General features: G+C 39.3%; 1 protein-coding gene and 1 long non-coding RNA gene across 5 annotated transcripts in view; one reads left to right on the plus strand and one right to left on the minus strand.

Annotated features, from left to right (window-relative positions):
* Nucleotides 1-3,243, plus strand: part of EFHB (EF-hand domain family member B) — a 49,230-nt gene extending 45,987 nt beyond the window's left edge. For both annotated transcript variants that reach the window (XM_058729775.1, XM_058729776.1), the window contains 2 exons: nt 1-182; nt 2,914-3,243. In XM_058729775.1, the coding sequence (XP_058585758.1) occupies nt 1-182; nt 2,914-3,087 (356 nt within the window). In that variant the 3' untranslated portion in view covers nt 3,088-3,243. The remainder of the gene's footprint in view (nt 183-2,913) is intronic.
* Nucleotides 180-26,334, minus strand: LOC131511771 (uncharacterized). 3 transcript variants are annotated; one of them, XR_009261723.1, is made up of 7 exons: nt 26,226-26,334; nt 23,869-23,979; nt 11,357-11,426; nt 7,489-7,670; nt 7,102-7,165; nt 1,423-1,578; nt 180-703 (listed from the first exon to the last, which is right to left on the minus strand). It is a non-coding gene; the product is annotated as an uncharacterized LOC131511771 (long non-coding RNA). The 3 variants fall into 3 exon arrangements; XR_009261722.1 differs by lacking the exon at nt 180-703 and adding an exon at nt 1,055-1,238; XR_009261724.1 differs by lacking the exons at nt 180-703; nt 7,102-7,165 and adding an exon at nt 1,055-1,238.

Below are 26,334 nucleotides of genomic sequence, written 5' to 3' on the forward strand. Positions count from 1 at the left end.
GTTATCCCATCTATGGTGTTCCAACCATTCGGTCTGATATCCCTGCCCCTCGAATTCGTCGCATCAGTGATAGAACTAATTATGGTGAAGAGGGCAATGCCTATTCATTACTACATCCTACCATCTTTGGCCAGAAAGGAGTGTTTGAAAGAGACTTCTTCAAGACAAGATCTAAAAAAGAGGTAGAGCGTATTATTTCAAAAGAGTTGAAAGACATGTCAACTTTGCATAAACACCCAAAGATGAAAATGCTTATTTATCAACACCTATTTAATTTTAGACTTTTAAAAAGTTGAGCTTTTATGTTACAAAAGTCATCAGGATCCCCAAATAGAGGATTCTTAAGGATACTATTTAGTTTGGTTGTGACATTTTGGTACAATTCTTGGAGCAGAGTTTCCTCTGTGATAGGAAACATTACTCTCATATGATACATCCACTAGGACCTATGTATAAAAAGAAATGTTTTCCTAAGGAACTCAATCAAAAGGGATCACTCCTTTCCTTGTGTAAGTATCTCATGGTTTTATATCTCCAACACCAAAGAGTAGGCATGAGAAGGGCCACTCTGCCACCCTCCTTATATACTGCTATCTGATTTAAAATATTCCATCCTGTTGCCACGTCCTTTGTCAGCCCATGTATCTTGTTTCTGTTTTGTTTGTTAGAAAACATGGTCCTCATATTCCAGGTGATTTTCTTCCTAAGTGGGTTAGAAAACAGGAGTGACCAGCTACATCAGAATAGCCACTAGGGTTCTTAGGGCCAAGGATTAATAGCAATGCATGGTCAGCCTGCTTGATCTGCGCTCGTGGAAGGCAGCGTGTAATCTAGGACACAACTGCTGCTTCAGAACTCTCATATCCAGAGCTAGGAATGATATGAGGAGACATGTAGACATATGATGCTTTCTGAGACTTCAGATGAAGGGTTGATTACTTGAAAATTTACTAACTCCTACCTTAATTATAACAGATTCATTCTAACAATTCATCCCCACTGAGGTAGGGGACAGAGGAAGGGAGAAACTCAGAGGAGAGGCCTTTTGCCTGGCCTTTGGGACCATCCCCGGGGGATCAGAGAAGGGACACCCCCAGACTGTGTTTTCACATCTCTTAATTACTCTAACGGCCATATGAAATAGAAGTTCAGGGTTGCCAAAAGAAACAAAAATCTCCTGCTTGTTGCATGTTGCCTAAAATTCTTTTAACTAGGAAGTCATCCTTTGTCTCACACATCTGGAAAAAAAAAAAGAACCCAGATGAGTGGTTGGAGCGAGAATGGACGGGTTTCTGGAAAGATCAGCTAATCTGTGTATTACAATGGAATGGGGACCTAAGGGAGGGATGCCTCCTGAGGAGGGGGAAAGGAAGTGGAGGAGGAGGCCACTTCAGGAGTTGACTCTGTGGGGACACTCCTTACCTGTCACTGTGGGTGGGGCAGCAGGAAAACGCTGTTCTGCACAGGGGCACTGAGGTGTTTTGCTGTACAACTGCAGCTTCTGGCAGCTCTTCTGAATTTCAAGTGTAGTTGATCATACGGTTAATTTCCCAGGAGGGCACATCATTTCTCCAGGATCTTTAAATTGTTAAGATTCCGCAACTCTTCTATTTCTTTGGCTTTCCTATTCACTGTCTAACCTTTCTTTCTATTTCCCTCTGCTTTTTTTTTTCTGTGTGCTTCATAATAAATGTTTTTCCTCCTTTAAATTTAATTTTTTTTTCAAATCTTTTATTTCCTCTACTCACTCTAACATTTCTTTCTACTTCTATGTCTTATCTTTCCTTCCTTATGTTTTCCTTTAATAATTATCAATGCAGAGAGGTTGCTAACCAAAGTTTGCTGGCTTTCAGTATGTTCAGATTTTAGTTTGCTCAGTTATTCATGCATGCTTTATCTCTCTGGCATTTGCACATTCACAACTGTAAAGTTTATATCGGGCCAGTTAGGGACATTTTATAAATGATCCTATTTTAGAGAAGGGAATTTTCAAGGGGTTTACATGACATACACAAGATCCTAGTGACAAGAAGTGAGTGAGATGGAACTTAAATCCAATGTGTCTTTAACTTTTTATTCTTTCTGCTTGAATTTGGCTGCTACCGTAAAAAAATTTTTTTTTTTTTAATTTTTTTTTTTCAACGTTTTTTATTTATTTTTGGGACAGAGAGAGACAGAGCATGAACGGGGAAGGGGCAGAGAGAGAGGGAGACACAGAATCGGAAACAGGCTCCAGGCTCCGAGCCATCAACCCAGAGCCTGACGTGGGGCTCGAACTCACGGACCGCGAGATCGTGACCTGGTTGAAGTCGGACGCTTAACCGACTGCGCCACCCAGGCGCCCCCAAAAAATTTTTTTTAATGTTTATTTGAGAGAGAGAGAGAGAGACAGAGTGCGAGCAGGGGACGGGCAGAGAGAGAGGGAGACACAGAATCCGAAGCAGGCTCCAGGCTCTGAGCTGTCAGCACAGAGCCCGACATGGGGCTTGAACCCACGAACTGTGAGATCATGACCTGAGCCAAAGACGCTTTACCGACTGAGCCACTCAGGCACCAACTACCTTTTAAAATAACCAGAAACACTTAAATAGTTGAAAGTAATTTTATATATGGGTTAGTATAGGTGAATACCCTCTTAATTGCATTAATGCTTATTTATTTATTTTGAGAGAGAGAGTTAGAGTGTGAGTGGGGGAGGGGCAGAGAGAGAGGGAGAGAGAATCCCAGTCTGTCAGTGCAAGAGCCCAACATGGCTCATTAAGATCTCACTAACCATGAGATCATGACCTGAGCTGAAATCAAGAGTCAGATACTTAACTGACTGAGCCACCCAGGCACTCTAAAAATATTAAAGATATTAAAATACAAATTTAAAAACATAGATCTCAGTCTGACTTTCAATTTTTCCCCTAGATTGCAGAGATATTATGTAACATTGGTGTCAGGCTTTCTGATGAAGAATTTGAAAATGTATGGAATCTTGCATCAAAAAAACATCACAGAGGAGAAGTTTCTGTAGAGACCATCAGAAATGTTCTGGATGAGCTACAACATGCAGACCGGATCAAGTGTAAAACAACCATGTGATATTTTTGGAGTTCATTCATTTAAAAAAGGAAATGTTAAATCTGTGTTCATTAAAATGTTGAGTCCATTCTGGTTTTAGATACGTTAGATGTCAGTCACTGAAGTAGGACTCATATGCCTATGTGTATTGCTAATAAATTTGATTTGGGATTTTAAGATTTATTGTATTGTTTTCTGTAAAACACCAAACAACTTGATGAGCACTTAGAGTTAATCTTTCATCTCACCAAAGGCCTAGTTCAGAATGATGTAGATGTTTGTAATGAAAGCATTGTAGACAGATGCTTAAGAAGTCTATGCATTTTGGTTGGTTGAATGAAATTCAAAGTCTAGTTTGTGATACTAGGTTGACAAAATTTTGCCTTCAATCTTTTGTTATTTTTCTCTTGAGGTGTCAGTATGACAGAATGTAAGCTTAGCAAGCTTTCAATCTGTGTTAGCATCTGAGGAAAACAAACACAAGGAGCAGAATTTAGAGAAGAAAAGCTGGAGTTCCAACAATGACACGATAGCCGTTAGTTTTAATATATTCCTATGGCCATTTATAGCAGCATTATCCACACTAGCCAAATTATGGAAAGAGCCCAAGTGTCTATCAACTGATGAATGGGTAAGGAAGATGTGGTGTTTACACACACACACACACACACACACACACACCCACACACTAGAATATTACTCAGCCATGAAAAAGAATGAATTCTTGCCATTTGCACTGATGTGGATGGAACTAGAGTGTGTCATGCTACATGAAATAGGTCAGTCAGAGAAAGACATATATGATTTCACTCATATGTGGAATTTAAGAAGCAAAACAAATGAGTGAAGGGAAAAAAAAGAGGCAAACCAAGGAGCAGACTCAACTATAGAGAACAAACTGATAGTTACCAGAGGAAAGGTGGGTGGAGGGATGGGTTAAATGGGTGATGGGGATTAAGAAGTGCACTTGTGATAAGCACCAGGTATTGTACACCTGAAATCTATGTGCACTGTATGTTAATTAACTGGAATTTAAATAAAAACTTAAAAAAAAGTCTTCCTATGGCCAGAAAAGCATATTGCCCTTAAAGTATGTGAAGAGGACACAGCTGACCCACCATTACTTGCAGCTTTAGAGCACTCTTAGTAGCAAATTGCACACAATCATTTCCTTTCATGCCTTGGCCCTCTGATGCTCTGGCCTGATGAAGTAGGGATGGTGAGAAGGTGTGACCTCAGCATAGTGTGTTCTTCCTATACATCAAAAGCACCAGTGTGGGTTAAAGCCACCACTGAAGCTTGATTAGTAATACAACTTGATTAATTGAATTATCAATAAAATGTATTCCATCAATGTTTTTCTGTGATTGACTTTGAATTTTGTTGTTCATTGTCTATTAGTATGAAAAATTACTGTTTAAGATACTGTTGTTACAGTGTAGTCTACCATTACTTATAAAAGAGAGAGAGAGAGACCTAAAGTTTAAAAAATTGCCCATTCTCTAGAAAATGTAATTTTATAATTCGTTTATTATATGGGTAATTTATTTAAAAAAATATTTAAGTTTATTTATTTTGAGAGAGAGACAGAGAGGCAGAGACAGAGAGAGAGAATGCATGAGTGCAGGGGAGGGGCAGAGAGAGAGAGGGAGAGAGAGAATCCCAAGCAGGCTCCATGCCACCAGCACTGAGCCTGAGGTGGGACTGGAACCCATGAACCGTGAAATCATGACCTGAGCTGAAATCAAGAGTCAGATATGCAACCAACTGAGCCACCTAGGTGCCCCATAAAGCCACTATTTTCAAGACCAAGGGACATAACTGACTCTCCTAATACATAAAAACAAATACAGGAAGTTAGACAAGCGGCACGTGGGTGGCTCAGTTGGTTACATATCTGTTTCAGCTCATGTTCAGCCTCACATTGGACTCTGCACTGACAGTGGAGAGCCTGCTTGGAATTCTGTCTTCCTCTCTCTCTGCCCCTCCCTTGCTCATGTTTTCTCTCTCTCAAAAATAAATAAACTTAAAAAACTAAAAAAGTAGATTAATCACTTATAAAACTGTATGGAGGTTAAAGCACAAAAGCAGTAAAATCAATTATACAAAAGTCAGTCAAGGGATTCACAAAATAAAAGGTTGCAAATTATGACATTATGTACATAAAACATGGTTGGTGGGGAGTAAAAACTTAGTGCTTTTAGAATGGGTTCACACCCTATGTTTGACAATCAATATTGCTATGTGCATAAGATGTTATATATAAGCCTAATGATAACCACAAATCAATGTATAATAGTCATGTCAGTTAAGGGTCTGACTCTTGGTTTTGGCTCAGGTCACGATCTTGCAGTCATGAGATCAAGCCCTGCATTGGGCTCTGTGCTGACAGCATGGAGCCTACTTGGGATTCTTGCTCTGCCCCTCCTCTGAACTCTCTTTCTCTCTCTTTCAAAATAAATAAACAAACTTTTTTTTAAAAAAGGAAAGGAAATAAAAGATATCTAAATTGGTAATGAAAAAGTAAGACTTTCACTAATTACGGTTGACATGATACTAAATATAGAAAAGCCTAAAGACTCCACCAAAAAACTATTAGAACTGATAAATCAGTGAAGTCATAGGATATAAAATTAATATACATAAATATATTGCATTTTTATACACTATTAATGAAGTAGCAGAAGGAGAAATTAAGAAAACGATCCCACTTAAAATTGCACCCAAAATAATAAAGTACCCAGAAATAAACAACCAAGGAGGTGAAAGATCTGTATTTGGAAAACTATATATTAATGAAAGAAATTGAAGAAATCACAAGTGGAAAGATGCTGTGCTCATGGATTGGAAGAACAAATATTGTTAATATGTCTATACTACCCAAAGCATTAAATATTCACATATTTAATGCAATATCTATTAAAATCCCAACATTTTTCACAGAACTAGAACAAATAATCCTAAAATGCATATGGAACCACAAAAGACCCTGCATCAAAAATAGACACCGTAGATCGATAGAACAGAATAAAGAGTCCAGAAATAAACCCATGCTTTTATGGTCAATTGATCTATGACAAAGGAGGCAAGAATATACAGTGGGAAAAAGACAAATGGTATTGAAAAAACTGGACAACTACATGGAAAAGAGTGAATTTGGACCACTTCCTTATACCATAAACAAAAATAAAATCAAAATGGATTAAGGACCTAAATGTGAGACCTGAAACCACAAAATTCCTAGCAGAAAACATAGGCAGTAATGTCTTTAATATCAGCTATAGATACATTTTTCTAGATATGTCTCCTCTGGCAAGAGAAACAAAAGGAAAATTAAAGTATTGGGATTACACCAAAATAAAAAGCTTTTGCATAGCAAAGGAAACCATCAATAAAACAAAAAGGCAACCTACTGAATGAGAGAAGATATTTGCAAATGATACATCAGATGAGGGGTTAATAACCAAAATATATAAAGATCTTATATAACTTAACACCAAAAAATATTAATAATAAAAGAAATTTAAAACTACAATAAACAATAGTCCCAATTAAAAATGGGTAGAGGACCCGAATACCCATTTTTCCTAAGAAGACATTAGGATGGCCCTACAGACACATGAAAAGATTGCCAAAATCACTATCAGGGAAATGCAAATTAAAACCACAATGAGATATCACTTTACATATGTGAGAATGGCTAACATAAAAAAACATGCAAAAAAACCACAAGTGTTGGCAAGGATGTGGAGAAAAAGGAACCTTTGGGTGCACTCTTGGTGGGAATGCAAATTGGTGTAGTCACTCTGGAAAATAGTATAGAGGGTCCTCAAAAATTAAAAATAGAATTACCATATGGTTCAGTAATTCCACTGCTGGATATTTAACCAAAGAAAATGAAAACACTAATTCAAAAAGATATATGAACCCCTATGTTTATTGCAGTATTTAAAACAGCCAAGATACAGAAGCAACCCGTGTCCATCCATAGATGGATGGATAAAGCAGAGGTGGTATGTGGGTATACATACATACCTATGGAATGTTATTCAGCCATGAAAAGAATGAAGTCTTGCCATTTGCAATGACATGGAGGAACCTAGGGGGTGTAATGTTAAGTGAAATAAGCCAGTCAGAGAAAGAAAATACCGTATGATTTCACTCATATGTGGAATTTAAGAAACAAAACTGATAAAGATAAAAAGACAAAAGGACAGACTCTTTGGCAAACCCCTGGTTGCCAAAGGGGAGGTAGGTGAGGGGACGGGTGAAAAAAAGAGGTTTACATTACACTTATCTTGATGAGCACTGAGAACTGTAGAGAATTGTTGAATAGTTGTATTATACCCCTGAAACTAATATAACTCTGTATGTTAATTATAATTGGGGTGGGGGGGACCAGCCTTTAATATGTGGACTAACCTGCCGTCAGCAGTATGCCATCTCCGACCAGGGTTCAGCAAAAAGCGGACAGCCCAACCGTGAAACCAGCTGCACTGGACCAGGTCAGCTCCTGGAATCAAATAGCTCATGGTGCTTGGGATGCTGTGAGGTGCATGATGCTGGAGATTTTCTTTTCATGCAGATGAACATCTTGTATTTGGCTATATTAAGAAAGTATGAGGAACTGTCATCTCAATCAAGTTTCATGCCTTCAATGATTTCTAATTCATCATTTAGTTTTTTTCCACTCTTTGCTAAAGTGACATCCTTTCCCCCAGATTGTGTTGCATCAGAAAAGTAGTGCTGATTCCTTGATTCCTATTTGTAAGAATTACGGTCCTGGCATGACACGGTCTTCAGGCCCTCACGCTTCACTAAATCTGGCCACATGGTGTCATAAAATGCTTAGCAATTTTAGTTTATCAATCAGACTCTTCTTGAGGAGCAAACTGAGAGCATTTGATATGAATAACAAATCTGTATTTGTGACCTTAGGAAGGACACCTAAACTTACAAAGCTGTGGCTTTCTTATTTACAAAATGGAAATAACATAAGTCCCTTATGAACTTGTAAGACAGCTTTGATGGCATATGTGAGCACCTAGAACCATTTTAGCTCAATAAATATGAGTCAAAAGACCTGATTCAGGTCATAGCTCATCTCACCTACCTGTAAGTACTATTTTGTTCTCCATATATTAATATAATTATGTTGACTTCTTCTTCGTTTTGTCCTCATCCCCCTGATTCTTTTTCTTAAGTAAGTGTCCATCGTTGATTTTGGCAGATTCGATAATCCCCACTGACTTACTGCTCTAGGTAATTTAGAATCCACCTGGCATGTCTATCACTATGCTTTGAGCAGACCTCCTCATTTTATTATTTTTTAAAAAAATGTGTACACACACAATATACTGGGATTCTTACTGTGATTGCATTGAGTGTAAAGATGAATTGGGGGGAACTGACATTTTTATAATGTTTTGACTACCAAACAATAAACATGATACATTCATACATTTATTGAACTTTTCTTTATCTCAGTAATTCTCAATTTTCCATGTTGAGATATTGTACATTTTCTGTTAGATTTATTCCTAGGTATTTGGTATCTTGATTTTATAATACATTGTATCCATTTTCATGTTGTTATTCTATTTTTTATTTTTTTAAAGTATTTATTTTTTTAAAGTTCATTTATTTTGAGAGAGAGAGAGAGAGGGAGAAGGGGAGGGGCACAGAGAGAGAGAGGGAAAGAGGATCTAAAGTGGGCTCCACACTGACAGCAGAGAGCCCCATGTGGGGTTTGAACTCACGAACTACAAGATGATCTGAGTTGAAGTCAGACACTTAACTGACTTACCCAGGCATCAATGCATCAATTTTTAAACAGATTTATTGAGATATCATTTACATTCAGTAAGATCCACTGTCACAAACACAACATAGAACTGTTCTATCACGTCACAAAATTCTCTGGTACCCTTTTGCGGTAAGCATCTCCTTTTCCACATTCTAGCCCCTCACAACCACTCATTTGTTTCTTTGTCCTGTAGTTTTCACCTTTTTGAAAATGTCATATCAATGGAATCATGGAATATGTAGCTAGCATTTTGAGAGTGACTTCTTTCACTTAGTAATGATTTTAAGATCCATCTACGTCATTGCATGGGTCAGGAGTTCATTCTTTATTGCTGAGTAATATTCCACTGTATGGATACACCACAATTTGTTTATCTGTTTACCAGTTAGACATCTGAGTTGTTTCCAGTCTTTACCAATTCTGAATAAAGCTGCTATGAACACTTGTGAATAGGTATTGTGTAAACATAAGTTTTCATCTCTCGGGAAAATAACTACGGGTGAGATTGCTGGACTATATGGTAAGCATATGCTTAACTGTATAAGAAACTGAAAATCTGTTTTCAAAATGGCTCTATCATTTTGCATTTTCACCAGCAATTTATGAGAGTTCTAGTTCATCCTGGTATCGTGTTTGAAAAAATTATTTTCGTCTAATAGGTCTGAAGTAATAGCACATTGTGGTTTTAATTTACATTTTTCTAGTGACTAATGATGTTGAGCATCCTTTATGGGCTCATTGGCCATGCATATATCTTCTCTGGTAAAGTATACATTCTAACATGCTGCCTAGTTTTTTTAAAAGTTTATTTATTTTGAGAGAGAGAGAGAGAGAAAGCATGAGCAGGGTAAGGGTAGACAGAAAGGGAGAGAGAGAATCCCAAGCAGGTTCTGTGCTGTCAGCTTGGAGCCTCATGTGGGGCTTGATCTCACGAACCATGAGATCATGACCTAAGCAGAAATCGAGTCAGACGCTTAACCGACTGAACCATGCATGCACTTCACTGCCTATTTTTTTAAATGGCTTGTTTTCTTATTATTGAGTTTTGTGCGTTCTTTACGTATTATAGATACAAATCCTTTATCATATGTGTTTTGTGGATATTTTCTTCTATATTTAGCTTGCCTTTAAAAAATTTTTTTTTAAATGTTTTTGAGAGAGAGAGACAGAGACAGACAGAGCAGGGGAGGGGCAGAGGGAGAGGGAGACACATAATCCAAAGCAGGCTCCAGGCTCTGAGCTGTCAGCACAGAGCCTGACGTGGGGCTTGAACTCACAGACCACAAGATCATGACCTGAGTTGAAGTTGGTTGCTCAATCGACTGAGCCACCCAGGTGCCCTGCCTTTTTATTTTCTTGACAGTGTCTTTCAAAGAACATAAGCTTAAAATTTTGGTGAAATAAGATTTATCAATAATATAGCAAAATTGCCAGCCCTCCTGAATTTGGTGATCATAAATTGAAAGTGAGACCAATTACTTGATTTTGTATCTTTCTTTGGTTAGTTTCTTCATATGCAACTGCTGCACTTCAGATTTGGAATAAGTGGAGATATGAATTTAGGGGTGGAATTTAACCTGGTGAATAAAATGGTGGGAGGAAGGGACCAAGGAGTTGAGTGTATGCAAGGAGTTGATTCCAGTGATAGAACATGGAAACTAAGATGAGTAAAGAGGAAGTTCAGAAATAAATGATAGTGAAAAATGGCAGGATTAATGGATTGGGCTATCCCAGTCAGTCAAAGAATTGTGGGAAAGATATATATATATGAAAAAGTTATATATAAAATAGAGGTTGGTGATCACAAAGTGGAATGCTTGCAAAGTGAAATTCTGTACATGGCAGTTGTTGGTAATGACAATGTCTAGGATGTGATAATAGGATTGCATGACTTAAACAGGTGGAGAATAGGATCATTGAAGGAAAGGAGTACAAAAAGTGAGAAGTCCATTGTTAAGCAGAAGGATCACCTACCTGGATATTGATACTACCAAGAAAGACGACAGGGAAGGTAACAGAGAGAGAATGACCCTGGTTTCATATCCCTTTGAAATCATGATGAAAGATACACACTGTTATTTTAGAAAAGAACACACGCAAATATTTTTGGTCATGTAATACTCAATTCCTCTTCTTCCCCCCATAGATAGACCTCTAGACCAGGTAAACATTTAAGTAGCTAAATTTAAATTTTATCCTCAGGTGGGCTTCATATATATCCTTATTTTCTTGCCATCCATCCATCCACTTACCACGTGACTAACCACCCCGCATCTGAACTTTGGTTAAATATCATTTTCAGGAGAATGCTGTTCTCTGAATGGAGATGCAAAGAAACATGCTTCCCCATTTACAACGGTAGGGGGCACCCTAGCATTTCCAAACTTACTGAGGAGCCTTAGCCCACAGTGCAGAATAGCTGCAGAGGCTCAATAATACTGAGTAAAAAGAAGACTGTTAAACTGGAGGGAGGAGACTTTTTACCACTGTACTTTGTGAAATCCAGGATGATCCATGCAGTTTCTTCTTTTATTATTTAGTGGCAGTAATTAGGCTGGAAAGGAACATTTTAAATAGTAAGCTAGAGTGGAGGCTTGTTTGGATTATAAAGTGTTATCTCTGAGTGACACAAGTAAAGCAGTGAGAAATATTCAAGTGAGATAAAAATAAATATCCAAATATATCACCACGTTCTCACCTAAATCCATATTTCTATAGTGTTCAGATAGTCTTGTTAAAGGTAAAATATGTTAAACATGAAAACTTTATTTTTTTTTTAATTTTTTTTTTCAAAGGTTTTTATTTATTTTTGGGACAGAGAGAGACAGAGCATGAACGGGGAAGGGGCAGAGAGAGGGAGACACACAGAATTGGAAACAGGCTCCGAGCCATCAGCCCAGAGCCTGACGCGGGGCTCGAACTCACAGACCGCGAGATCGTGACCTGGCTGAAGTCGGACGCTTAACCGACTGTGCCACCCAGGCGCCCCAACCCATGAAAACTTTAAAAAGCCAGTTTCCTAGCCCAGGCAAATAAATTTAATACATTTTCTTTACAACATAGCTAACAAATAGAGAAACTTGTTGGAAATATTATGTGGGCCAATAAAAGGTAATTTTATTTTATATAGTCAAAATATGAAAACTCACTGTGGCTGGATGTGAAGAGCTGGGCTACTTAGAGGTTAACACCCCAACCATAAACCACCAATGAGGATAGACTTGAAGGGCATTTCTTCTATTATGAAACATTTACAATAATAGCCTTGTAAAAAATAATGGGATCTATTTAAAGCTCATTTATTTCCCAGCTAAGTGGCAATTTCCTATCACTCAAAATGCTAATACTTCCTCCTGAAACCCTAGGGATAATCCAATTCATGTGTGTTCGTTGAAAAAAATCTGGTTAAAATAAGCAGGTGATTCTGTTTTAATAATATCTGTCCTGCCAGCAATAAGACAGTCTCAGGTGCAAATAAATATATCAACAAACAGATTTTCTTTAAAGCACACAGGGTCTCATATCATTTCCAAATTAGCCAATTAGCATGATGCTATTGGAAGAGCTAATTAAAAAGTGCGTTTAGACTCAGAAATGTTTCCTGAGAGTAATCTGGAGCTTATAGTCCTTATTCCACCTGTAATTACTCTGCCTGATTTTCTACTCTGTAGATAGAGGTGAACACACCTTCACCTGGGCAGAGGAAAAAGCCCTTTTTTCCCCCCCTCTCTTGGAGTCAGCTCATGTATATCAATACCTTGAACTGATTAATGCATGCTTAGCTTGTTAAAAAGGCACTCCCATCCCAATTCTTTAAGTTGTTAGAAGGATGGTTAACTAGTACAGAACTTAGAGTAAAGTTAAAAATTTCTTTAGAAATTTGGTCCTGGTAGAAACATATTTACAGTTAGAATCTTTGGTAAGTTCAACGGCTTTTGTAGCAAATGTGTCTATCAGAAGAACTAAATTCTTGAGATTTACCAGAAGAATTTTGCTGGGGGGAGGTGAGGATAGGCGATTTATATTTGATAGCCACTAAGTCAGTGCCTTTTATTTTCTTTCATTCATTCATTCATTCATTCAGGTAGGCCCAACATGGGACTTGGGCTCACAATCCTGAGATCAAGACTTCAGCAGAGGTCAAGAGTCGGATGCTTAGCTTAACTGACTGCGCCACCCAGGTGCCCCTAAGTTAGTACCTTTTAAAGTTTAACATCCATACAGATTACCCATAGATCTTTTTAAAATACATTTTCTTGGGGCACCTGGGTGGTGCAGTCGGTTAAGCGTCCGACTTCAGCCAGGTCACGATCTCGCGGTCCATGAGTTCGAGCCCCGCGTCAGGCTCTGGGCTGATGGCTCGGAGCCTGGAGCCTGTTTCCGATTCTGTGTCTCCCTCTCTCTCTGCCCCTCCCCCGCTCATGCTCTGTCTCTCTCTGTCCCAAAAATAAAATAAAATACATTTTCTTACTTGGTAGGTACCCCCTCCCCCACCCCCCTCCCCCACCGGGGGGCTGAGATTCTGCATTTCTAAAGCTTCTGGGTGATACAGTGCAGCTGGCTAGGGATAGCACTTGTGCTCTCAGTATAGAATTAGCCATTTCTCCAAAGAATCCTAACGAGCCCTTTTAGTAGAGAATGGTATTGGAAATCAAGCTCTGAGCACTAAGTGTGCTAATTACTACTGGAGTGTCTTTGCTTCCATGCCCTCTTAGCTAATAGAGCAAGCAAATATATATGTGTATATTAGACTGTGTACCTATACATATTTACAAATATTTCTATGTGTAAACATCTATATCTACATTAATCTAACAATGAGCTTAATGATGTCCTTTCTCCCTCCCTTTCTCTTTCTTTTCTTTCCTGACATTCAAATTATGCACATTAGGCCTTTTGAAAATAAAATTGTCCCTTCGCTCTTAGATGTTTTGCTCTTTTTCTTTCCTTTTTGCCTTTTAGTTTGGGAAGTTTCTGTTGACCTATCTTCAAGCTCACTGATTTTTTTTCTCAGCCATGTCAAGTCTACTGATGAGCCCACCCAAATCAATCTTCATTTCTGTTCCAGTGTTTTGGATTTCTATAATTTCCTTTTGATTCTTTTTTTTTTTTTTTTTTGAGTTTTCATCTATCTGGTTATATTATCCAGCTGTTCTTGCATGTTGTCTACTCTTCATATTCCTTAACATATTAAATCACGGATATTTTAAATTACTTGTCTGATAATTCCAACAGCTGTGTCATATCTGAATCTGGTTCTAATGCTTGCTCTCTTTGGAGTGTGTTTTTTCTTTCCTTTGATTTTGCCTTTGGTTGTAAGATTTAGTTGAAAGCTGGTCATGTTGTATTGGGTAATATAGGAAGTGAGTTCAATAGGATTTGGGAAAATTTATGTTAACCTGGCTAGGAGGTGGGATGCATTTCATGTTTGCTGTAGCTATAGGTACCAGAGGCTTCATACTCCTTTAATGCCCTTGATGTCTCTCTCCTGTAGATTTTGGGTTTCCTTAGAACTCTTAGAGTCTTACAGTTCCTTCATCTGTAACCTGCTGTGATAGTGGAGGCCTGTTGGGGAGCTGGTATGGTATGGGGGAGGGGAAGCATTGTACAACTTTAAGATGAAACCTCAGTCTTTTAGAAGGCCTGTGTCTCAGGGCTGTGACCTTCTTAACTGTTGATAGGGTGGAAGAGCTTTTTTTCCCTCCTGACATGAGGCCAGAGAGCTAGATGAGGTGGAGTAGGAGGAATATCCTCCGACCCCCCTACCTCCCCAGTTGGGATAACGCTCTGCTTCATTCTTTCCCTGGGAAGTAGACCTGTGTTATAGAGAGCACTTTGGACATTTTTCATAATGATTATTCTCCTTCCTCTGCCAAATCCACCCAGTCTTTCTGTGATCTTCATCATGAGAACTTGGTAGTTTTCTTGAAGGTAAAATCCAACGGAGTGGGGGGAACCCCCCCCAACAGTGTGGCCCCCAGGAGTTTCTCAGTCTCAGGCTGCTCGACTGTCAGCCTCAGCAATTTGTCACAATGATCGTTTCCTACCAGCTTCTAGTGCCAGCAGCTCCTCCTCCAGGGAAGCGGATCTCATCTGTGACTCTGGATTTTGCTGTCTCTCCAGATTTTGGATTGGCAGTTTACCCTGCAGTGTCAGTTCCCTGATGGGCCCAGGAAAAGTTGTTTTTCAGTTTGTTTTGCTTTTTTAGATTGTAAGGATGGGAGATTTGACTTCTAAGCTCTCTACATGTTGAAGAAAACTAGAAGTGTTGTATTAACTTTTCACTTGCACCTCTATCTGGGTGGAGGGAAAGACAGGGGAATACCAAAAGGAGTATATTTCATAATTTACGAACTGTAGTAAACAAGGATGAAACCAATCACTGAAATGAGTTTGAGAGTTTAGTTTGCGTGTAATTATTTCTCTGTCTCTCCTGTCATAATTAATAGAGATTAATAGAGTTCCAGGATCTTGTGGTTACCTCTGCAAGGGTCAGCACATGTATGAAACACCACCTAATGTATCAGATAAAATGTTGAAAGGAATAGATCAGGGATGTGTCTTGACCATTCTTTTTAGTCTCTACCTTAATGACTTGAAAGGACTTCTGAATGAGCTGATTTATGCCCCGTATGTTTACAATCTCTATGCTTATCATTGCTTCTTACAACTCACCTCTTTCTGAATTTAATTTCCTTCTTTTCCTTTTTAGTAGTTCTTTCTGATATGGCTAATGATTGTTAATTTAATCTGTTTTCACTTTCATTTTCTTTTCTTTTTTTTTTTTTTTTTTTAAATTTTTTTTTTTCAACGTTTTTAATTTATTTTTGGGACAGAGAGAGACAGAGCATGAACGGGGGAGGGGCAGAGAGAGAGGGAGACACAGAATCGGAAACAGGCTCCAGGCTCCGAGCCATCAGCCCAGAGCCTGACGCGGGGCTCGAACTCACAGACCGTGAGATCGTGACCTGGCTGAAGTCGGACGCTTAACCGACTGCGCCACCCAGGCGCCCCTTCACTTTCATTTTCAATCACATAATGTTTTAGTTCAGTATAGTATCTTAATTGATAATTATTGCTGGCCAACATGTTGGCAATATTCACTGCATTTTAATTCACATTGTTACTTTTGAAATGAGTGATTTCTGACTGTTTCTTTGTAGGTCATATATCTTTTCTCTCTTCTTGCTTTCAAGACTTTTTCATATTTTTTATGTTCTGTAGTTCACTGACATATAGGCGTGACTCTATTTTAGTTATTTTGCTCAAGACTCATTGTACTTATATCTGGGTTCACCTTTGACAAGAGAACTAAAACAGTAAGCTAAAGAATCCATGTGCTTTTTTGTCTCAAGTTAAAACTTGAGAATAAACTTAATCTTGGTGGCAATCTTTGCCAAATGGGACTGAAGTTTCCAGAGACAAGGAACAGAGTTGTAATCCAGTTTTGGGCATTTGAACTGGGCTGTGTCTCCTCCTACTATTAACACATGGGCCTGATGGATAAAATATGAGAATAGAAACACAACTAAATCATATCTCTCTAAAAAAAAAAAAAAGAAATAGAAATCCTTGAATGCTTGAAACAAAGAGGTAATTTGAAATCAGAAAAACATGTTTGTAGCATGACATCATGATAACCTGAGCCTATGCAAGGTATACATTAGAAATGAGGTTCCTGAATCAAGCCAGAGCCCTATAAGGGCTGCTGTGGCAGATTACATTCTCCAAAGGTGGCCAAAAGAATATTTCTAAGCCCACTTGTCCTATTTGTTTATTTATTTTGAGAGAGAGACAGAACAACGGCAAGCGGGAGTGGGGCAGAGAGAGAGGGAGAGAGAATCCCAAGCAGGCTCAGCTCTGTCAGTGTAGAGCCCAAAGTGGGGCTTGAACCCATGAACCATGAGATCATGACCTGAGCTGAAATCAAGAGTTAGACACTTAACTGACTGAGCCAACCTGACACCCCCACTCCACATGTTCTTATAGATACTTGCCCCACCATCAAAAGGTGGAGTCTAATTTCTCTTCTCTTAAATCTCTCATGTCTCACTTATAACCAATTAGACTGCAGAAGTGATGCAGCATGACTTCTAGGTCTAGGTCACAAAAGATGATGCATCTTTTCCTTTGTTTGTTGGAATATGTATGCTGGAGTCCTGTGCTGCCATGTAAACAGTCCAACTGCCACCATGCTATGAGGAAGCTCAAATTATCCCATGTGGAAAGACCACATGGAGAAGCCCTGAAACTATATATATAGAGAGATGCCTGGCCAACTCCCATCTGCTCCTTCTGACCCATTTCCCTACCTCACTTCTAGCTCCAGTCACTATGTAACTACAACCACTCGAGAAATCTGAAGCCAGAACTTCCCCAGGGAACCAGTGTCAAGTTTCTGACCCAGAGAAACCGTGAGATCATAAAATGACTTTTTAATTTTATTTCATTTTATGTCATTTAAAGCCACTTAAGTTTTATGAAAATTTGTTAATACAGCAATAGCAATTGGTACTATTATACTTTTAGTAAAAAGCAGACTAAAAGCAACCTTTCCACTGACTCACTGGAAATCATTTCTTTTGAGAAATCAAAAGCAATAGAGGGCTCTCTTCTGAGACTGTGAGCTATGAAGACCATTTAAACATGGATTGTTGATTTTTTTTTATCACATGGTAACTGTCTTTGTTTGGTTTGCTTCTTTAAATTTTTTTTTTAACGTTTATTTATTTTCGAGACAGAGAGAGACAGAGCATGAATGGGGGAGGGTCAGAGAGAGGGAGACACAGAATCCGAAACAGGCTCCAGGCTCCGAGCTGTCAGCACAGAGCCCGATGCGGGGCTCGAACTCACGGACCGTGAGATCATGATCTGAGCCGAAGTCGGATGCCCAACCGACTGAGCCACCCAGGCGCCCGTTTGCTTCTTTTTTTCGTTTCTTATTTCAAGTTTTTATTTAAATTCTAGTTAACATATAGTGTAATATTGGTTTCAAACGTAGAATTTAGTGATTCATCACTTACATTCAACACCCAGTATTCATCACAAGTGCCCTCCTTAATGCCATCATCCATTTAGCTCATCCCCCACCCTGCTCCCTCCATTAACTCTCTTTGTTCTCTATAGTAAGGTGTCTCTTATGGTTTGCTTCTCTCTCTCTTTTTTTCTTACCCTTTCTACTGCATTCCTCTTTGTTTCTTAAATTCCACATATGCATGAAATCATACAGTATTTGTCTTTCTCTGACTGACCTGTTTAGCTTAGCAAAATAGATTTTAGCTCCTTCCATGTCATTGCAAATGGCACAATTTCATTCTTTTTAATGGTTGGGTAATATTCCATCACACACACACACATGCATACCACATTTTTCTTTATCCATTCATCATTTGATAGACTTTTGGGCTGTTTCCATGGTTTGGCTATTATTGATAATGGTGCTATAAACATTGGGATGCATGTGTCCCTGCAAATTAGTATTTTTGTAACTGTTGGGCAAATACCTAGTAGTGCAACTGTTGGGTTGTAGGGTAGCCTATTTTTAACTTTATGAGAAACCTCCATCCTGTCTTCCAGAGTAGCCACACCAGTTTGCATTCTCACCGGCGACTTTGCTGAATTTATGTATCAGTTCTAGCAGCCTTTTGGTGGGGTCTTTTGGGTTTTCCATGTAGAGTTTCATGTAGTCTGCAAAAAGTGAAAGTTTTATTTCTTCTTTGCCAATTTTGATGCCTTTGATTTCGTTTTATTGTCGGATTGCTGATGCTAGGACTTCTAACACCATGTTAAACAACAGTGGTGAGGGTGGACATCCCTGTTGTGTTCCTGATCTCAAGGGGAAAGCTCTCAATTTTTCCCCATTGAGGATGACATTAGTTGTGGGCTTTTCATATATGGCTTTTATGATGTTTAGGTATGTTCCTCTATCCTGACTTTCTTGATGGTTTTTATTAAGAAAGGATGCTGTATTTTGTCGAATGCTTTTTCTACATCTATTGAGAGGATCACATGGTTCTTATCCTTTCTTTTATTAATGTGATGTATCACATTGATTTGTGAATACTGAACCAGACCTGCAGCCCAGGAATGAATTCCACTTGATCATGGTGAATAATTCTTTTTATATGCTGTTGAATTCAATTTGTTAATATCTTCCTGAGGATTTTTGCATCCATGTTCATCAGGGATATTGGCCTGTAATTCTCTTTTTTTGTGGGGTCTCTGTCAGGTTTGGGAATCAAGGTAATGTTAGCTTCATAGAATGAGTCTGGTATTTTTCCTTCCGTTTCTATTTTTTGGACCAGCTTGAGAAGGACAGGTATTAACTCTGCTTTAAAAGTCTGGTAGAATTCCCCTGGGAAGCAATCTGGTCCTGGACTCTTTATTTGTTGGGAGATTTTTGATAACTGATTCAATTTCTTCACTACTTATGGGTCTGTTCAAATTTTCTATTTCTTCCCATTTGAGTTTTGGTAGTGTGTGGGTGTCTAGGAATTTGTCCCTTTCTTTCAGGTTGTCCAGTTTGTTGGCATATAGTTTTTCATAGTATTCTCTGATAATTGCTTGTATTTCTGAGGGATTGTTTGTGATAAATCCATTTTCATTCGTGATTTTACCTATTTGGGTCCTTTCTCTTTTCTTTTTGAGAAGTCTGGCTAAGGGGTTTATCAATTTTGTTTATTTTTTCAAAAAACCAGGTCTTAGTTTCATTGATCTGTTCTACTTTGTTGTTGTTGTTGCTGCTGCTGCTGTTTTTTTGTTTGTTTTTGGATTCTATATTGTTTATTTCTCCTCTGATCTTTATTATTTCTCTTCTTCTGTTGGCCTTGGGGTTTCTTTGTTGCTCTGCTTCTAGTTCCTTTAGGTGTGCTGTTAGATTTTGTATTTGGGATTTTTCTTGTTTTTTTGAGATAGGCCTGAATCGCAATATATTTTCCTCTTAGGACCGCCTTTGCTGCATCCCAAAGGGTTTGGACTGTTGTGTTTTCATTTTCATTTGTTTCTGTATACTTTTTAATTTCTTCTTTAATTGCCTGGGTGACCCATTCATTCTTTAGTAGGATGTTCTTTAACTTCATGCATTTGGAGGTTTTCCAAACTTTTTCCTGTGGTTGATTTCAAGTTTCATAGCATCGTGATCTGAAAATGTGCATGGTATGATCTCATTTCTTTTATATTTATTGAGGGCTGTTTTGTGACTGTATGTGATGTATCTTGGAGAATGTTCTGTGTGCACTTGAGAAGAATGTGTATTCTGTTGATTTAGGATGAAAAGTTGTGAATATATCTGTCAAGTCCATCTGGTCTAGCGTATAATTCAGGGCTATTGTTTCTTTATTGATTTCCTGTCTGGATGTCCATTGTTGTAAGCGGAGTATTAAAGTCCCCTGCAATTACCACATTCTTACCAATAAGATTGCTTATATTTGTGATTGTTTTATATATTTGGGTGTTCTTGAATTTGGTGCATAAACATTTATAATTGATAGCTCTTCTTGATGGATAGACCTCATAATTATGATATAATCTCTTGTTATAGCCTTTAGTTTAAAATCTAGTTTGTCTGATACAAGTATGGCTATTCCACCTTTCTTTTAACTTCCAGTAGCATGATAGATGGTTTTCCATCCCCTCACTTCCAATCTGAAAGTGTCCTCAGGTCTAAAATGGGTCTCTAATAGACAGAAAATATATGGGTCTTGTTTTTTTGTTTTTTGTTTGTTTGTTTTTATCCATTAGGGTACCCTATGTCTTTTAATTGGAGCATTTAGTCTATTTACACTCAGTGTTATTATTGAAAGATGTGGATTAGAATCATTGTGTTATCTGTAGGTTTCATACTTGTAGTGATGTCTCTGGTCCTTTGTGGTCTTTGCAATATTCCACTCACAGAGTCCCCCTTAGGATCTCTTGTAGGGCTAGTTTAGTGGTGATGAATTCCTTCAGTTTTTGTTTGTCTGGGAAAACCTTTATCTCTCCTTCTATTGTGAATCACAGACTTGCTGGATAAAGGATTCTTGGCTGCATATTTTTCCTATTCAGCACATTGAAAATTTTCTGCCATTCCTTTCTGACCTGCCAAGTTTCAGTAGATAGGTCTGCTGTCTACCCTTGTAGGTTAAGGACCATTTGTCCCTAGCTGCTTTCAGAATTCTCTCTTTATCTTGTATTTTGCTGGTTTCACTATGATATGTCATGCAGAAGTTATGCCTGAAGGGAGTTCTCTGTGCCTCCTGGATTTCAGTGTCTGTTTCCTTCCCCCAGATTGGGGAAGTTCTCAGATATGATGTGTTCAAGTATACCTTCAGCCCCTTTCTCTCTCTCTTCTTCTTCTGGAACTCCTATCATATAGGTATGATTCCGTTTCATTGAAACACTTAGTATTCTAATTCTCCCTTCATGGTCTAGAATTTTTTTAATCTCTCTTTTTCTCAGCTTCATCTTTTTCCATAATTTTGTCTTCTATTTCACCTATTCTCTCCTCTGCCTCTTCAATCCTCACTGTCACCACTTCTAATTTATTTTGCACCTCATTTACAGTATTTTAAATTCATCGTGACTATTTTTTAGCTCCTTGATCTCTGCAGCAATAGATTCTCTGCTGTCTTCTATGCTTTTTTCAAGCCCAGCAGTTAATCTTATGACTATTATTCTAAATTCTTGTTCAGTTATATTGTTTATATCTGTTTTGATCAATTCTTTAGCTGTCATTTCTTCCTGGAATTTCTTTTGAGGAGAATTCTTCCGTTTCATCATTTTTGTCTAGTTTTTTGTCCCTTATGTGTTTTAAAAACTTGTTATGTGTCCTGCAACTGTGAGGACTACTACACAGTTTAAAATTAAAAAACAATTTTTTTTAGTGTTTTATTTATTTTTGAGAGAGAGAGACAGACAGAGTATGAGTGGGGGAAGGGCAGAGAAAGACACAGAATCCAAAGAAGGCCCCAGGTACTGAGCTGTCAGCACGAAGCCCAATGCGGGGCTCGAACTCATGAACCGTGGGATCATGACCTGAGCTGAAGTCGGACGCTTAACCAACTGAGCCACCTGGGTGCCCCTGTGAGCACTGCTATATTAAAGAGGGGTCATACACTGTCCAGGGCCTGGCCCTTCAGGAGGTGTTTTTGGAGGGTGTTACTTGTTCTCTGTAGTTGTGACTCTGGTTGCTTTATCTCCTCACTCGTAGTGATGTTTTGGACCCTCCACCAAGTGTGCTTTGATTTTTTCGCTGAAGTAGCCCAGGAAAAGAAAACAAGCAAACAAACCAGAAAAGAAAAAAACCCCAAAACACCAGCTACAGCAAAAACAGTGGGGTGGTGGTGTTGATGGAAGAGGCCTTATCCCATACAAAAAGAGATATGACAGGGGCGGGGAAAAAGAAAAGAAAAGAAACTTGACCAGGCAGAGAAACTCTATGGCTTAATCCAGAGAGAGAGAGGGGAAAATAAAGAAGGAGATACAGAATAGGTATAAAGAGAATAGATTAAATATGTCTGCTTAAACAAACCAACAACCAGAATAACCAGACTAGAGGAGGGAAGAAATAAAAAGGAGAAAAGGAAGAGAAGGGGGGGGGGGGGAAATATATATATACAAAGAACTGTCCAAGAATTAAATCAGAAAATGCTAGATACACAGTTACTAGGTGCAGAGGGGCGTGGTTTGGTGTATATGGGCCCCGCCTCCCCTATGGGCCCACTGTCAGTTCCCCGAAGCCCCACCTTGTTGGTGATGGGGAGAAAAATGGCGACACCCCAGTCTCTCCTCCACCCACTGGGTGTCCCAAACTACTCTGTTCAGGCTGTCCTCACTGTGCTGCGGGCGCGAACGAAGGGGTTTGTCCCGCTCCGCCAACTCCCGACTCCCGGTACCTCCCTGGTGATCAGCTGGGATTTAAACCCTGATGTCTTAAGGGCTCTGGCTCCATGTGCCCTGTTTCCGGGAAAGTGCCGCTCCGCCCCGCCGATATATGGCCTCTGGCTGGTGGGTGCAGGCAGTCTTTGTCCTTTGAAAGGTTATATGCCTTCTTCCCACAGCACTCCCGGGAGGGGATTGCTTTCTCCCACTGCAGACTGTGCCTCTGAAGTAGTTACCGAGCCCGAGGCTGGCTCCCCTTCCCACCAGGTGTGTGAACTGGGCAGCGGGCCCCTGTCTGGAGTAAGCCCCACAGTTAGAGACTGCATCTTTCTCTGTCCGGGTCAGTGGTTTTTCTCTTGTCCAGGTACAGTCCTATGCTTCCCCAGCCTTTCTCTTCCCTTTGTCCCTCCCCTTTGTCCCTCCCCTCCATGCCCATGAGGCCCATTTTATCTCTCCCAGTTTGCAGTCACGAACCTGTGGCCAGCCAGGTTATCCCCGTGGGTCCTGGAGACGACTTTGTCACTCTGCAGCCTGGACTGTTGGAATTCAAAGTCCTTTGGCCTCAACACTGCTGTGTTTGAGGGACAAGGGAACTTTGGGCCCCCCTCCCCCCCCCCCCCCCCCGCCCCAACCTCTTCTTAATATAGCCATTTTTACCCCCCAGAAGCAGAAAATACAGCAGACTTTCCTAACACACAGAGACAGAGACCTAGACAAAATGCCAAGATAGAGGAATTCCTCCCCAAAGAAGTAACAAGAAGAGGTTGCGGCCAGGGATCTAATCACAACAGGTAATTGTCTACTCAAGTAGAGCCAAGAGATGGAGGGGGAGAGAGTCCCAAACACAGTATTTGAGCACCTGGATCCATCTATGCCTGAATTTATAATTACATGAGTCTATATATTTTGGTTTTTACTTTAGTTTGTCTGAGTTGAGTTTTTGTTAGTTCTAACTAAAAGGATTCTCATGATTACAACTCTACTATTCCAGACCAGTTTGTACTGAAAGAGATAAGAGTGGAAACAAGTTGATCTATGAGGTAGATTATTATACCATTTGCTTAAATAAACCACACCTCTGGATTCATGCTCTCTATTGTCCTCTCCCACATTGAGTGTGTGTTCAACCACATGAGTACCTTGTAAGTGTCTGCATTTTGGGGCTGCTCTTCTTGGAAGGCTTTCTCTTGGAACCAGCTTCATGGAAGTCCAGGAAACTCTGCGGCACAGAGAGGCAGAGTGTAGAATTCCTAGAAGATGAGACAGAGATAACCCATGTGAAAGAACACTGAGGCACCCCAGCCCAGCTCCTCACTGCATGTAGCCACATGCGTGATTCAGCCAACATCATGTAGAGCAGAAAAACTGCCCAGCGGAACCTACAGGCAACCTGTAGAATCATGAGCAATAATAAATTGTTATTGTTTTAACCCACTAAGTTTGGGGGTAACTTGTTAGGTGGCAAAAGGTAATTGAAGTAGCCAAGGATCAGAGCACCCAGTCAGATTTGGTCTTAAGCAGTCGCCCAAGACAGAGTGCCAGTGATACTTACTCATTTACGGATTCATTTCATTTAATGAAGCATTTAATGAATGTCTGGTAGGTACTGGCCCATAAAAAATTGTAAAGGGCCCAGGAAATGGCAAAAATGTGCACAATCACTATGTAAATAATGGATGTCACTTTAGAATTTGATGTTTATCTCTTTCAGAAGATTTTAAATGCTTTTGGCCTGTGAAGGAAATAACTTCTGACTAATCAATATTGACAACCAAAATTTTCCAGCATATAAATGGAGCCAGGAGCTATGTTTTAAGGCCAGATCCTCCTAATGTGTATTACAATTGCCTGTATTTATGGACAGAGGAGTTACATCAAGGTTTAAAGGAAATATATTTTCATTGCAGTGAGAAACTGTTATTTTCTGCTTTGAAATTTATTCCTTCACTAGGGGCATCTGACTACCTGGATTACACTTTTAGTTCCATCACTCGGTAGATTTATGACCTTGGGGGCAAGTATTAACCATTCCAAGCTATGATTTCTCTATTTGTTAAAAGGCTTAACAGTAGTATATACCTTATATAGTAATCCCTAAATAAATTATTATTATTATCCTAAATGATTTCTGGATCACCAACTTAGGAAATCTATTTGGTTTTCTTTATTTGAAAGAAAATAGTGGTCATCTTTGCTTCCTAAGAAGCAAACATCAGTATTCTTTCTTAGTATTAACTAACTTCATCCTTTATTTTCACTCCCTGCTTTGGGAAATTAACGATTTTAGTAAAATGTTAACCTTGAGAAAATGTATTAATGTATTAAATGATTTTTTTCACCCATAAACATTACCTTATTATATGATATCTGAAGAAGTCAGTGCAATATCGGAGTATGCTTAGTTTTATAATGGAGTAGGGAAGCAGGGAGAAAGAACTGGGCTCATCTTTTCCTTTTTTGGAATAACACATAAAGGTGTAATTGACAAAGGAGAGAGCTCTGCTTTCAAGGGATTCAGGTTTGAGGAGTAGGCAGTAAATTTTAGCCAAGCTGGGAAACTGTGGGAAGTTCTAATTTGCAGAAAGTAGAAAGCCTCCATGTGTCAAGAACATGGAAATCACGCCCCAGTTTGGTTTTGATTTTGCCACAGCTCTGCTCTCCTTTAACCTCCTGATCTGGTCAATTCATATCCTCATGTTTGAGCACCCGAGGATTTGGTATGTATTGTCATGTGATACCCTGTGCATTTGAATTATACTCTCTTTAGAATGACAATGATAATTCTAATCACAGAACGCATCAAGTACCTTAAAGTAGGTATGAGCTGGAAAAAATATTTAAAGACTCTTTAGCATCATATTCTTCCTCATCTGCTGGAATATTGAAAACTTGGCGCAGGTCAGATATCTGCGGGAGGCCTTAGAAGCTTTGAATTTGAGACCTCAGGCTAGGTTTTCTGCAGGGTGTTTACTTGAAGATATAGGTAATTGATGAACACACGCACACACATACTATGGTTCTGAAGACTTAATTCCTTCCTTACAACTCTTTTCAATTCAATTTATAGCAACACTGACGAAACACCTAGCTCTTAACCGAGCATAAAGCCAGGGGCACTGAGACGATTCTTCCGTGAACTACCCTAAAACATCTATGGATATACCTAAAGCAATTCATGAAGGTTTGCCCTCCGGAGAATTTGTGGGCTGTATTGGCTAGTGGATAAGGTTTGCTGATTTTGTGGCCATGCCTCACCCACACTGCCTCCTTTCCTCACCTCTCTGGAGCGGTCGCATCAAAGACAATGCGACGTTGTCTCACTGCCAGGCCACTGCTGGTTGGCAAATGGATTGTGAGAAGAGGAGGTGTTATAAATATCTTGTATAACCAAACTGGGTAGATTGGATTTCAGGGTCAGAGATATTCCTTCCATCCTCCCTCCCTCCCCCCTGGTCCCTTCCTTGCCTTCTTTATTTCCCACATATTTACTCAGCACCTCCTCCGTTTCTGACACGGTTGCTCAGTGCTTCGCATATAAAGTCGCCCTCCTTCATTAGCGGTTCGGCTTTCCGGGGTTTCGGTTCCTTGCCGCCAAGCATGGTGGG

Source organism: Neofelis nebulosa, chromosome 5 (genome assembly GCF_028018385.1).
Source record: "Neofelis nebulosa isolate mNeoNeb1 chromosome 5, mNeoNeb1.pri, whole genome shotgun sequence".
Taxonomy (NCBI): domain Eukaryota; kingdom Metazoa; phylum Chordata; class Mammalia; order Carnivora; family Felidae; genus Neofelis; species Neofelis nebulosa.